This window comes from Notechis scutatus, chromosome 6 (genome assembly GCF_049901735.1).
Source record: "Notechis scutatus isolate UNSWTSFEM ecotype Mainland chromosome 6, rNotScu1.2, whole genome shotgun sequence".
Lineage (NCBI taxonomy): Eukaryota > Metazoa > Chordata > Lepidosauria > Squamata > Elapidae > Notechis > Notechis scutatus.
This window is the reverse complement of record NC_142014.1, coordinates 21,292,621-21,307,527: the sequence shown is the minus strand read 5'-3', so window position 1 is coordinate 21,307,527 and position 14,907 is coordinate 21,292,621. Positions and strand designations below refer to the sequence as shown.

The following is a 14,907-nucleotide window of genomic DNA, read 5'->3' as shown; positions in this document are numbered from 1 at the left end:
ATTATACACATTTTTGGCCTGTGAAGCAACTGCCAGTTGAAGTGATGATAGGTCTTCAAGCTGAGGCTGAATGGCCATCTGCAGGGGGTTTTACAGGTAGTCCTCGACTTACAGCAGTTCATTTAGTGACCGTTCGAAGTTACAACTGAAAAAAGTGACTCATGACCATTTTTGACACTTATGACTGTTGCAGCATCTCCATAGTTACATGATTTACAATTGGATGCTTGACAGCTAGTTCATATTTAAGACGGCTGCAGTGTCCCCGGTCATGTGATCAGCTTTGGCGACCTTCTGACAAACAAAGTCAACGGAAAACCGTTTCCATTGTTATTGTAGGAAATCCCAAAGAAGCAAACCCTAAATGCACATGCCCCAAAGGCACCTACAAATCAGACCAAAATTTGTAATCAAAAAGCTAAGAAGGTGGTTGTAACAGTGTGACTGAACACATTTAAAAATGATCTTTTTTTTTTAACCACACCACACAAATGCCTTGCTAGGAATTCAACTCTGCATAAAATTGTATTCATCAGTGGAATATCTCCAGATATTTCACAGAGCGATTCCAGAACATTTCTTTGTAAACCTGGGTTAAAAACAGCTGAAATCCAGCCGTTAGCCAAAATGATCTGTTTAAGGGAGAGTTAAAAAAAAGGGGGGATGCGATGGCTCAGTGGCTAAGATGCTGAGCTTGTCGATCAGAAAGTCGACAATTCGGCGGTTTGAATCCCTAGCGCTGCGTAACGGAGTGAGCTCCCGTTCCTTGTCCCAGCTTCTGCCAACCTAGCAGTTCGAAAGCATGTAAAAATACAAGTAGAAAAATAGCGACCACTTTGGTGGGAAGATAACAGCGTTCTGTGAGCCTTTGTTGTTTACTCATGCCGACCACATGACCATGGAGACATCTTCGGACAGCGCTGGCTCTTCGGCTTTGTAACGGAGATAAACACCTCCCCCTAGAGCCGGAAATGACTAGCACGTATGTGCAAGAGGAACCTTTACCTTTTTAAAAAACACCTGGTTGCAACACAAATAAAGAAGACCTAAGGCTTCAATTACATAGGTGCAGCTGCCATTTTGACCCATATCCCATATCCACCCTTCTCAGGATACACTCCTGTGTTTTACAGCAAAAGATTTATTTGCTGTATATAAACAGGAACGATGCCTTATCGATGCAGTACCCATTTAATACTGATAGACAAGAACTTGATCACACAGCTGCTTAGTTCAAGAGATTAAATTTAAAGGCAGACGTTATCAGAGTTAACAGCGTCTAAAATGCAGACATTTTGTCTTACGATCAAATCCTTTTTTTAAAAAAAAATTAAAATGTGTTATATTTAAATTCAGATAAAATACATTTCTTGTATTTAAACTTGCCCAAGCAGATGTTGTTTTTAAGGAACAGATGGAGAGCCCACATAATGGCCTCATTGAACAAATTGCTATTTTAAAATTGAGTGCTCACTTTTCAGTACATAATTTTTAATGAACCAGAAAAGGCACTTTATGGACAAGTGGTATGCAGAGAGACTATTCAGTTCTGAGAAGAGCTGATTTCCCACTCAGGATATTTGTGAGTCTACAAGTGACTTCTAACAAGTCAGAAGTGAATACAGTATTTCTTTTGACACCAGTTGGGATCAGAACTTCCATGTCTAAGCAAGGTGGTCATTAAGTGAGTTGTGCCTCATTTTTACAACCATTCTGCCATGCTCCTCAAGTGAATCAGCAATAGCACTTGGACTTATATGCAGCTTCACAGTGCTTTACAACCCTTCCTAAGTGGTTTACAGAGTCAGCATATTGCCCCCAACAATCTGGGTCCTCATTTTACCCACCTCAGAAGGATGAAAGGCTTGAGCCTGGTGAGTTTTGAACTGCCAGATTGCAGGCAATTGGCAATCAGCAGAAGTAGCCTGCAGTACTGCACTCTAACCATTACGCCACCATGGCTCATATCAGGCTTCTTCCAGTGACTGTTTAGCGGAAGCCAACTGAGCAGTTTGCAAATAGCACTGCATCTGTTGTAAATACAAGCCATTGCAAGGCACTAAATTTTTTATCCTATGACACTGTTATGGTCATAAGCCCAAGGACAAACAAATTTGTCAGTCTTTTTCCCCCCCCCTCTGCTATCATCACTTTGAATGGCTGTTAAATGATCGGTCGTAAGTCAGGGATTACTTGTGTTCCCTTCTGTGTATTTCAGAGTCATGCAGTAGCTTGTAAGCCAAAACAGGCAATTTCGTGAGCAACCCCCAGCTTTTCTGTGGTTTCTTTGCTTTCTTTCCATCACCTGAAATGCTCAATCACAAGCCATTTGTTTAATCATTTTCCTCAGTCTTTTTTCTGCCCACTAAGTAAAAAATCCAAAGAGATTCCTTATGTATATGACCCGTTGTCATTGTTTTCATTCAGATAACAGCCGTTCTGCAGTATTTTTCCCCCCCCAAAATGTAAAACTGAGATGAGGTGAAGAGCAGGGACTCATTTCTCCAGGCTGCTCCACTAAAGATAAGACTCCAAAAGAACCACCTCCAGCAATTATTTAATTTTTATAAGAAGAGCACACGGACAAGAAAATGAACGTGAAACTGATGGAAAAGTTTCCCTGACTCTATACAATTGGGTATTGAGAACAACTCACCAAACAAATCAGATGGAGAAAAATAACCAGATTCAAACTCTGCACGACCACACAATATTGGGGATTATGATTGAGCAGAAGCTGGAGGTCCACCATGTTGTACGGTGGAATCTCAGTGCCTCAGCTGTGAATTAGCAGGAAGGAAGAAGCATTTTTTATTATAGAATCATAGAATAACAGAGTTGGAAGGGACCTTGGAGGTCATCTAGTCCAAACCAGAGGTGTGGTATTCAGCAGGTTCTGACCAGTTCTGGAGAACCGATAGCGGAAATTTTGAGTAGTTCGGAGAACCAGCAAATACCGCCTCTGACTGGCCCCGCCCCCATCTATTCTCTGCCTCCCATTGACTCCCAGCTGATCAGCTCGGTCTTCTTTTGTTGGCCTGCACAGGAGAATGGAACTGGAAAGCAGGTTAGTAGGGTCAGGAGGGAATGGGATTTTGCAGTATCCTTCTCCTGCCATGCCCACACACGCCCACAGGACCGCTAGTAAAAAAAAAATTGAATCCCACCACTGGACTAAACCCCTGCTTGAGCAGGAGAGTCTATTCCAAATATTAGCCTCTACCTAGGGTTGAACTCACAGCCACCTGATTGTGAGGGGAGAGCTCCACCTCTAGGCCACCAGAGCCCAGGAGACATTTTACTTTACATCAGAGTAAAGTAGTGTCAAAGTAAATAAATACTGGAAAGCCCAACAAAATGCAGCTCCCCCTTTTTTCTGTTTTCTGTTGAAAACGTCTACACTGCCTACACCTATCCACATTTTTCTGGAGCATGAATAGCTTTAGAAAGAAAACCGACAGGTGTCAGGTATCTTCATAGATTTCACTGTAGCATCTCTGAACTGTTTGCAAGCCAACATATAACACATACAGTCCTCCTGGCTCATTTTGGGGGGGGGGGGACAGAAGTTGCTTTTCTAAGACAGCTGAAATAATGGTTTCATCAGTTTCAAGTACTGTTTTTATCACTTTTGTTCTCTTCATTTTTTTTTCATGAGAAGAATCTTTGTTTCTATAGTTTTGCAAATATTTGTTTCCAATGCTAAATCTTCAGAGCAGCAAATGTTTGCCAGGATTGTGCAACACATGAACTACATACACTGCTTTGGATTGTGCTAAAGTTTGGCGCAAGCAAAGTATCACATTATTGTTATGTGTGGGTAATCTACAATTGGATTCATAGTCTAAGACTGGTGGAAACTTAATAATTTCATGTTCAAACCAAGGACCTAAGAATTATTAAGGTAGCATCGAAGAATTTAGGCAGTTCCAAGCAGAGTGGAATTTTGTAAGTTAGGGTACTGAGGTCTGATAAATTCAATATTTCCAGATATCAAGGAAATCCTTTAGGTGGGTCTAGAACAACTCGCCATGGTCAACTTGCTGTGACAACTTTCCATGGCCAATTTGCCATGAGACAAGTTGTTGCGGGACAGGAGTTACAGTAATATTGAAGAAATGGTGGAATAGAATCATTAAAAAAAGGTGCAGAAAGAGGGACAAAATGAAATGGGAATGACAAAAATTAAAAGATTTTTAAATTATTTTAAATAATTAATTTGAATTGTTGAATTGTCCTGTGACGAATTATCCTGCGGCGATTTGGCCATGGCAAGTTGTCCCATTCCACCTTTAAGTATCTCTCCGAGAGCTCCAGTCGTGATCACTATAACAAGGGATTTATTTTTTCAAAAGTGCTGACCTTCAATCTGCAAGCCCCAGTATTTCATAATTTTTCCCAATTGTTTTTCCTCTATCCTAACGACTCCCAGAATAGCAAAATCAATGAACCAGGCCTTCTTCTTTTCAATAACTGTGATATTTGGCATGTTATGAACAAAAGGCCTGTCAATCTATTCTCCAAAGCAGGGGGCTGTTCAAACTCGATTACATTGAGGGCCACATCAGGGTTGTGTTTGACCTCGGGGGGGGGGCATGGCCAGGTGGGCGTGGCAGCTGAACATCACTCATGTTGGGGGTGCCTGTGGCGGCCCGAGTGTTCTGCCAGCAAAAGTGGGCTCCTGAGCTCCGTTTTCAGCTGCAACGACCTTCTGCAACTCTGCCAGCTAAAACAGAGCTCGGGGGGGGGGGGCACGTGCATCCTTCCCAACCTCCGTTTTCACTGGCAGAGCCGGTCCTTTGCTGTTCCAGGTTAGCCCAGCAAGCCAGATCTAAGCACCCTGCAGGCCAGATCTATCCCGTGGGCCTTGAGTTTGACACATCTGAAAGCAGGATAAGAAGCAATGGATGGAAATTAAATCAAGGAGACATCCAACCTAGGACTAAGGAGAAATGTCCTGACAGTGAGACTAACCAGTGGAATAGTTTGCCTTCAGAAATCGTGATGCTCCGTCCCTGCCATTAGTGTAGGGTCTCCTGTCTGAGCACGGGATTGAAGACCTCCAAGGTCCTTCTAACTCTCTTATTATTTTTTTCTGGCCTTTTGTAGTTGACAGATGGAAATTTTGTCAATGTGCAGATTTTCTAAGTGTCATCCAAGTTTTTTGGTTTGTGCTGATAATGATTTGGATCACCAGGAGTGGCTTATGCCATAACCTTTCAATTTCACTTTTTAGATCTTGATACTTTTGTCATCTTCTCTCATTCTTTGTCTTCTATTCTACTGTTTCCTGGTATTATCTAACCTTTTATTTAGTATGTGTGAGTGTGTGCATGTATGTGTGTGTGTCACACACACTTAATTTTCCTGTCTCCTATTTTCGCCACAACAACATACTCAGAGTTGGATTAGGCTGAGAGAGAGTGACTGACCCAAAGTCACCCAGCTAGCTTTCATGCCTAAGGGAGGACTAGAATTCACCATCTCCTGGTCACTAGGCCAGCATCTTAAACACTATAGCAATTGAATGCAGAATTATGTAGTTTATGCCAAGGAAGAATCACTTTGCAGAATCCAAATTTTTACATTGAGTAGTCGAGCTGCATAAGAACGAGTTGTGCACTACAAAAACGTATTATTGTGGTTTCAAATCACTATTATAGTACTCAGCCACAGATTCTCCTCTAGGATAGGAATTTAATAATCAATAATAATATATTACAAAGAATTATCATGTTTCTTATATATTGTACATTAACAGAATGACAGATTATCGCACTGGGATTTCCTGCTTTTCTGTCTCAGTTAAAGATATGCAGCAGTTGCAGATGGGGAATAAACAATAATACTTTATGTTAAATGCTGAAATTAAGAGAAGCATATCATAGGCATCTCTCTTTTTAGCTTGTCATACCCTCCTCTTCTAAGACACTTTAATTCAGTTTTTTAAATATACATATATTGTATATTTCTTGTACATAGGTAAGCTTAAAGCAAGTAGGACATTACAAACAAATGAAATTACAGGAACAGCATTAGAAAGAATATCCTAACAAGCTTTAGTAGTCAAGAAATTGATTATTACAATAATGGCAAGTGGAACAGAGCTAGGTATGATATTCCAGAGTTTTGGCACTTAACGAAGGTCTTGAAGGGTGAAACAGAAGGGATTTTAAAATATATTTATAAGCTTGTGACCAGAGAAAGGTGGGTCTTGGTTGAGTGCCCATCTGAGAAACTTACATTCTTAAGGGGATAGGAAGAGAACCAATAATACTGAAGATGTACTGAAACAACATTGGAAAAGAGGGGAGGAAAAGATAGAAGAATAAAATCGAAGGATATATGAAAATTTGCTTGTCACTTCTAAAACACTTTATGGCTATAAGTAAAACAAGAAAAAAGGAGCTTCAGTAACATAAAATGTCAGTTAAAAACATAAAAGCATTAGTAACTTAAAATGTATCAGAATATACCAGAGAAAGACTTAGACTAGCTTTATTGTCACTTTAAATGTACACAAATCAGCATAAGAGTAAAAGGAAATTTTAATGCGTACAGTTCTCAAAAGGTCACCACCTCCAATATACACTACATAAACATGACAGACAAATAAATAAATAAATAAATAAATAAATAAATAAATAAATAAATATGCATATACCCACATACCCACATATATTATATGACACAGAGAAACAACACAGTCTAATTCGGATGTATACATGCACGTGACGAGAAAAACGAATCTCGCAAGTTTACCAGATGGATGGCATGGGGAGCAAAGCTGTTACAGAATCTGGTGGTCCTTCTAGAAAATACTGTATAAAGGAATAGAATTTCCCTTCCAAATATTAAATTAGATTCTTTAATCTAGATCACTTCAGGTTTCTTAAATGCTGATTATCTGCTAAGACCCACACTAAGATCCATGGGACTTTTTATTGTTTTGATCTGATTTTGCACCCAACCAGCAGATATTTCAAATCCGTATGGAAAAATGGCATTCGTTATTCTGAGCATCCTGCATCTTTGTTGTACTGATGTTTCTACTGCTTTGACCACAAACTTCGTAGACTTGGAATCCTTTGAGCTGATTCCGTTCCTCCTCTCTTACTCAACGTAATAGAAGAGTTAACTATAGTTCAACTGGAAAATGTTTTCCTTTGGTTGATTGTACTTGAGCAACATAAACCTTTTATAGAAAGCCCTCCTACGGAGGAAGTGAAAAGATTCCTGCAAATAGAAATGTGTTGGGTTTTTAAAACCGAGTTAGCGATAGGCAGCTTCTGAAAAGAAAATTGATCCTATTTGGAAGAGGAAAACGCTTAAAAGTTCAATTTTTTTTTAAAAAAAAACAACACGATTTGATCCAAGAGCTTTTTGCTTCTACATTTCTCTATTCATTGAACCAATACCTATGTATGTGAAAATGCTTTCGATCCCACCCTCGATGTCATCTCTGTCCGATTGTAAATGACTTTCTGGAGAGCCTATACAGAAGAAATGTAGGACAGAAATGAAGCAGGCTGTGAATCTAATTAGTAGTATAATGTAATACATTTTACAAAGCATTGCTAGAAGCAGAACTCTGGGTAAAAAACAACAACACACATATTGGAATGCAAAACTAGGGAGCCACTTAGCAATCCTGTATTTTTCATAGGCCAAACTCTGCAATTGGCAAAATCATATTGAAAAATTTGAATGTCTTGAATGTCTAAAAAAGAAACATTGGATAAAGAAAAGGGAGAAAGTTTCCTTTAATGTTGTCTAGTTTCTTTAATCTTTTCCCCACCAAATTATTTTTTTTCAATGGATGGCATTGAAACATAGGATTTCCGAACTGCATTCTTTAGGCTATGTGATGCAAAAGAAGTTCTCTGCTCCCAATTATTTGCCTTTTCAAAGAAGTCACGGGACAGGAAAAACTTCCAGAAACTTCATCTATACCAGTGTTTTTCAACCTCAGCATCTTGAAGATGTGTGAACTTCAACTTCCAGAATTCCCTATGCTGGCTGCAGAATTTTAGGAGTTGAAGCCCACACATCTTAAATTTGCTGACATTGAGAAACACTGGCTTAGTCCATCCCATTTCAAAGATTCCAGATTTCAAAGAGTCCAAATTTCCCCTTCCCAGCCATGGCAGTGAGTTAGTCTGTCCAAGTTTTTGCAGTGTGTGTGTTTGTTTCTCTTATCGATGGACATCAATAGCAATAGCGCTTAGACTTACATACCACTTCATGGTGCTTTACAGCCCTCTGTAAGTGGTTTCACAGAGTATTATAATTGCCCCCAATAATCTGGGTCTTCAGTTTACTAACCTCCGAAGGATGGAAGGCTGAGTCAACCTTGAACCGGTGAGAATCGAACTGCCAAATTGCCGGCAGCCGGCAGCCGGCAGAAGTAGCCTGCAATGCAGCATTCTAACCACTGTGCCACCATAGCACACCACACAGAACATCAAGATGTACTATCTGTCATAGGCAGATATCCCGTCCTCTTGTTGAAGCTAGGCAAGGTGTGTGCAATGTTGCAGGAAGCCGCATAGGAGTCTGAGCATGCTGGTTTCACTTTTGGCAAGAAAAGAAGCAGAAGCAGAGGTAGAAACATGGATCACAGTAACCAGTGGTACGATTCAACCAGTGTAACAACCGGTTCAGTGTAACAACTGGTTCGCTTCACGCGCACACCCAGCATTTGGAAAAGACCATTTTTAGCTATCTTCTGCTGCAGCCCCGGTGAGTAAAACAGCTGATGTGTGGCAAACTGCTCTGCTGCGCAAATCATCTGTGCTCAAAAACAAAGAAATAAAGCACAGGAAAAGGGCAGGGTTTACCAGAACTACCAGTTCATGCGAACCGGTCCGAACCGGTAGAATCGCACCACTGATAATAGCTGTATATTTCACAGCTTTAAGAGCCTAATTAGAGGAGCAGGAAGCAATGCGTCAACGGTCCCTTTCTAACAGCAGCTTTCTCTTCTCTTTCTACAGCAATTACAGTGCACTGTTAGGCGTTTGGGTCTATGGGTTTTTCGTTGTAGTCTTGCTGGTTCTGGACCTTTTATATTACTCCTCCATGAACTACGACATTTGCAAAGTTTACATGGCCCGATGGGGAATCCAGGGGAAATGGATGAAACCGGAAACAAGCCGGTGGATTAAACCAACTCAGGACTCAAGGCAAGTAGAGACTCAGGCGCATTCTCAGCCTGCCTCTCAACCATCCCAGGCTGCCCACACGTTAAAAGGAGAAGCTTTAACTCCACCACTGATGTCTTTCCCAAGCTCAACTGCCTGGTAAGTTTCTCAAGGCATTCTTCTTTTTTTTTTTTTTCCATACCCTAATCTTTTATCTGATAGATAGTTCTTATCAGATGCCTTATCAGAGCAATGTGATTTTGTTTCAATGGTTGAAGCCTCCAGAGATGATCATGACCATGTAATGCCTGTTTCCTTAAGTGTCAGAAGATAAGCTCCATATTTGGATGGAGCAGCCACAGGGCATAATCAAGATGGCAAGGCAGACTGGGAAATCAAACGACATTCCAGAAGAAAACAGTACAGTGATGGGATTCAAAAAAAATTTACCGCTGGTTCTGTGGGTGTGGCATGGCTTGGTGGGCGTGGCAGGGGAAGGATACCGCAAAATCCCATTCCCTCCCCACCCCACTAACCTGCTTTCCAGCTCCGTTCTCCTGTGCAGGGCAACCAAAGAAGACCCAGCCAATCAGCTGGGACTTAATGGAAGACAGAGAATAGATAGGGGCGGGGCCAGTCAGAGGTGATATTCCGAACTACTCAAAATTTCCGCTATCGGTTCTCCAGAACTGGTCAGAACCTGCTGAATACCACCTCTGAAGCAGTGGCTAATCGTTCTCTGCATCTGCCAAGAAAACCAGCAAAGCAAGTTTTCACAAAGAGCTGGTAGATTGGCTAGAATAAATGTAGGAATTCCAAGCCACCTGGCTTCAAGCATCCTGAGAGAATAAGTATGTCTGCCCTCTGAGACTCCCACAAGCGCCATCATGGTTCCCAGGACAAAAGGCCAGAGACAATTTCAGGACACACACACACACACCCCACTTCCCAAACTCTCAGCAGCAGAGGGGCTAATTGATCACTGAAGGCAAGCAGCGTGGCCCAAAGGGAGAAGTGTGCAGAGATCCAAGGTCAGGAGGCAAGATCATTGGGGGCGGAGGGGTGTTTCCACATTTTACTCCAGCATGGCTCTAACCATAATGTAGAGTTGTAATTGCAGGAATGTTCCTATCTCAGATGGCAAACCTCAGATAAAGAATGTTTCCAAGCAAATACAACTCAGGCAAACAAAGTCACTAATCTAAAGGAGGATTAGAGAGAGGAAGTAAACATACGTTAGACTTTAACTAGAGATAATTAATTGTGTTAATTACTATTATGCTAAACAGTAACGAAAGTTAAGCAGTAACCAAAGTTAACCAATGTTGGAGGATAATTAAAAATGTGTATAAATGCAAGACTAGACTCCAATAAAGTTCATCATGATTCAGTTGATCATGATCAAACAACTCGACTGCCTCGTCATTACAACACCATAAGGGAGTTAATGTCCTGCTGCCTCTGGGGTCTCCATCCTACATGAGCTGTTGCCTTTTAAGGATAGTTTGGTCAGAAGCTAAGTGCAGGTTCAAGGGGCTTGCCCAGCAACTTGCAGGCTCAGGCAGAAGCATCTCCAGGTAGCCACTTGAGGGTAGTACCAACAGCCCTTCCTTGAGTTCTACTTCAGGCTCTGAACATGCATCAGTTGGACACCAGGCCACCTCATTCACCCCCAAAATCCCATGGGGGCACATCCAGTGGTTTTGGGAGGAAAATTCTCTGCACTTGGAAAATCGTTCAGTAGTCAGCATTAATGAAGCTGTGGACATCGAGGCCTTCTACCTAGGTGGCCTTTGGGATTAAGATGGGTGTGGGGTGGGCGTGCGTGTAAACAAAAATCAAGCTAGTAGGCATATATAACTGTGTAATGGGAACTGACAGCCTTAAACTTAACTCAAGAGCTTAAACTGGAAGAGCCATAAACTGGCCATGGAAATCTAGGATTAAACCTCAGTTTTCTTCAGTTTTAAGGAGGGGACAGAACTTCTTTAGAACATTTGTGGCCTTCATCTTGATAGGGATGATGATACATTTTAAAAGGATATAGAAAACAGTAGAAATACCAGAAAATGTGGGTCATTGCTTTGTGTTCCTTTTTTTAAAAACGGCAACCCTCGATCATTGCATGGAGAAGAGGTCAATCCATGTTGCTGGGGTTTGGGGTGCTTCCAGGAGTATCCGAAGAGTAGAGTTCAGAAAGGTAAGATGGCAGCCACAGTGCCCATCAAAACTGGGCGGAGCTTCCTTCACAACATCATAGCCACCATGTGGATTTTCTGGACACCATCGAAGGCCTCAATTTTCCTGCTGCAACAAAAAAGGAAGGTGGAAGACATGTGGGTTTGAGGAAAGTTGGAGAAGGAGAGAAGGAGAAAGGAACCAAAATGGGGCTTTGCTGAGTATTGGAAAAGCAGATTCTCAGATGTAAAAGAAGAAGGAAAACGCCAACAAATTCATTGTTTTACAAACATGAAATATTTTGTGGCATATTGTCCTAGCTACAATGCTGGTTTTTTTGCCTCTTTCATCCTTGCCCAAAGAGAACAATGAAACAAATGGAGCAGTTTTGTTTGAAGAGACAAATAGATTTAGTTTTGAGTTCTAACCAAGGTAACGATGGGCAGCAGCGGTAAAATCCTTTTGGCAACCTTACAGAAGTCATTTTTTGCCACCGCTTACCTTGGTTTTTAACCTAACAACTTGGGATTTTCTTGTGGTCTCCCATCCCTCAAGGATTAGCTTTTGGCAGAGAGCCAACACAGCTAGATGCTGATAACTAGCTGGGATTTCAGAAATTAATAAGATTACAAAAGAATGGGAACATGTCTGATGTTCTATTTTCAAGGGGGGAAATTCATAGTTTTGGCATTGAGTGGAAAATATTTCCTTTGGACCAATTTAGAGAAAGCAGAAAGAGCAATTGAACTGTGCACTAGCAGTCTAGATAATAGTTTGTAGCTCTATATTTTGCCTTTGATTGGGATGCATGATTAATTAAGCCTATTGGAATGACAAACACACAGAAAAATGTGAAATTTTAGTTACTTGATCTGTTGCATATGTATCCATCCCAAAGAAACGGCAAACGTATGCTAAGTGATGCAATCTCCCTTGCAAATGTGTGCATTTGATTTTGTAGGGAAAAAAAATATTCAGGGCATGCAGTATGAATGTACAAGAAGATGAAAATATCCACACACACTCAAGGGCAGGTTTAATCTAACCCTTACAGAATCTGTTTGAATAGCAGTAAGGCAGTTAAGTACCTACCCAACTAATTTTGCAAAACTGCTACACAGAGCATCCTAAGAGCCAGCTTTTCCACTGGTTTTCCTTAGATACAAATGGAAAGAGCTGTGATGACTGTTGGAAGAAATGTCCATCTGGGTTCAGTTCCAAGCGGGGAGAAAGACACTTGGAAACATGGAGGCTGCTTGGAAAACTGGTTTAATGCAGCAGAACCATTAAGCACATGGTCCGGGTGCAGCTGAACACATGGAGTGGAGAGTGAGAGATATTTATGCCCTAGAGCTTCCTGTTCCTGGGCAAGAAATGTATCCTATTGGTTGTCAGACTCCCAGGAGGCTATGCGGGGGTCCAGCTAACCTTGTAGGCTGTCTGTATCCCAGGCTTGGTTGAATCTTGCTGGGTGATGATGCAATGAAGAGGCTTGTGTTCTGAAAGGATGTTGGACAATTCCTATTATGGCTTAATGGCTTTGTCCTGGTTTGGATCTTGAGTGAGGGCTAATCCTATCACCCTGGAGTTGAAGGCCTTTTGTCTTGTAGATAGGATGGCTCAATCTTTCTGGGGCTATTAACAAGGGGGGTGCTTTCCAAGAGCATGTTCCAGATATATATATATATATATATATATATATATATATATATATATATATATATATATATATATATATATATATATATATATATATATATTTCTTAAGTTTTCATGGTACTTATATGTATGGCATTCGGCTTAGTTCAGGTATTTTCCCACGTCATAGTAGTTGTGGTTTTAAAGTTGTAGCAACGTTTCGGCAGAATCTCATCTGCCATCATCAGGCTTCTGTATAGTGTTCATCTGTGAGTCAGACTTTTACAGTGGTTTCAGATTTAAATTTGGGGCAGCCTATTGCAGAATATATATATAATATATATAGAAGCCTATTGGCAGATGAGATGCCAGAATATATATATATATATTATATATATATATATATATATATATATATATATATATATATATATATATATATATATATATATATATATATATATATGTATGGTGTTCGGCTTGGTTCGGTATTTTCCCACGCCATTGTAGTTGTTCTTTTAAAGTTGTAGCAACGTTTCAGCAGAATCTCATCTGCCATCATCAGGCTTCTGTATTGTGTCCGTCTGTGAGTCAGACTTTTACAGTAGTTTCAGATTTGAATTTGGGGCAGCCTATTGCTGTGCCAGAATGGTTTTTCTTCATCCTGATTGGTTGGGGGTCTTGGTCTGTGTTTATTGGTCTCGGAGTTTGCTGTGTTCTGCTTGATTGGTGTCTCTAATATCTTCTGTCTGTTTTTTGGCTCTTTTTGTATCTTGATTGGCTGGCAGCATTGTGTTGCTTTAATGGAGGCCTTTAGTGCAGCTTGGCTTCGGGTAAATGGACGGCTATCATTAGTTAGGAAGCTGGGTTTCATCTGGGTGCCTGGTTGGGGTGTGTTTGAGCTGGAGGTATCAGGGGGATCTGTTTGTGTCCAGGTGTTTGCCTGGCTTGTGGTGTGGAGATTTTTTGTTTGTGAGTGCAGGCTTCCAAATGATTGACAGCCTGGTGGAATCATCTCTTCTGTTCATGCTTTCTGGTCTTTTTCTGGTCTCTTTCTGGTCTCTTTCTGGTCTAATCACAGAATCATCAGAGAAGCCATAGAGATTGAAAAAAGGCACTAAAGGCCTCCATTGCAACACATGCTGCCAGCCAATCAAGATACAAAAAGAGCCAAAAACAGACAGAAGATATTAGAGACACCAATCGCAGAACACAGCAAACTCGAGACCAATAAACACAGACCAAGCAACCAATCAGGATGAAGAAAACCATTCTGGCACAGCAATAGGCTGCCCCAAATTCAAATCTGAAACTACTGTAAAATCTGACTCCGACGGACACAACAGAAGCCTGATGATGGCAGATGAGATTCTGCTGAAACGCTACAACTTTAAAGAACAACTACAATGACGTGGGAAAATACCCAACCAAGCCGAACACTTACATGAAGTACCAAAACTTAAGAAAACATATATATATATATATATATATATATATATATATATATATATATATATATCCATATATATATATATATTATGTTCGCTGGTATTTATATTTATGGTATTCAGCTTTGTTCGAGTATTTTCCCATGTCTTTATAGTTGTACTTTTATAGTTGTGCTTTTAAAGATTCTGCCGAAACATCACTACAACTTTAAAAGTACAACTAAGATGTGGGAAAATACCCGAACAAAGCTGAATACCATACACACACACACACATATGAAGCTGTGTCATGAATTCTGCAAAGCCATTACCGATCAGAAGAGTAATGGTAAAGATGACATGATTAGTTTCCTAAACATTACAATGCTGAATGCTTTCCCCAGAAAGAGCTGAGACTGGCCTCTGTAAAGGTATTGAAGAAAACATTTTTTCCAATATGCTCTGTCCAGGGTTGATGAATAATTAATCCACGTGCTGGTGAACGACCTCTATAATTGAAG

At 40.6% G+C, this 14,907-nt stretch overlaps 1 protein-coding gene across 5 annotated transcripts in view; it reads left to right on the top strand.

The window, feature by feature from the left end:
- The window catches only part of SHISAL1 (shisa like 1), a 129,669-nt gene that overhangs the window by 68,417 nt on the left and 46,345 nt on the right, over positions 1 to 14,907 (top strand). For all 5 annotated transcript variants that reach the window (XM_087969479.1, XM_026677613.2, XM_087969482.1 and 2 more), the window contains exon 4: positions 8,997 to 9,302. In XM_087969479.1, coding sequence (XP_087825605.1) covers positions 8,997 to 9,302 — 306 coding nt within the window. The remainder of the gene's footprint in view (positions 1 to 8,996; positions 9,303 to 14,907) is intronic.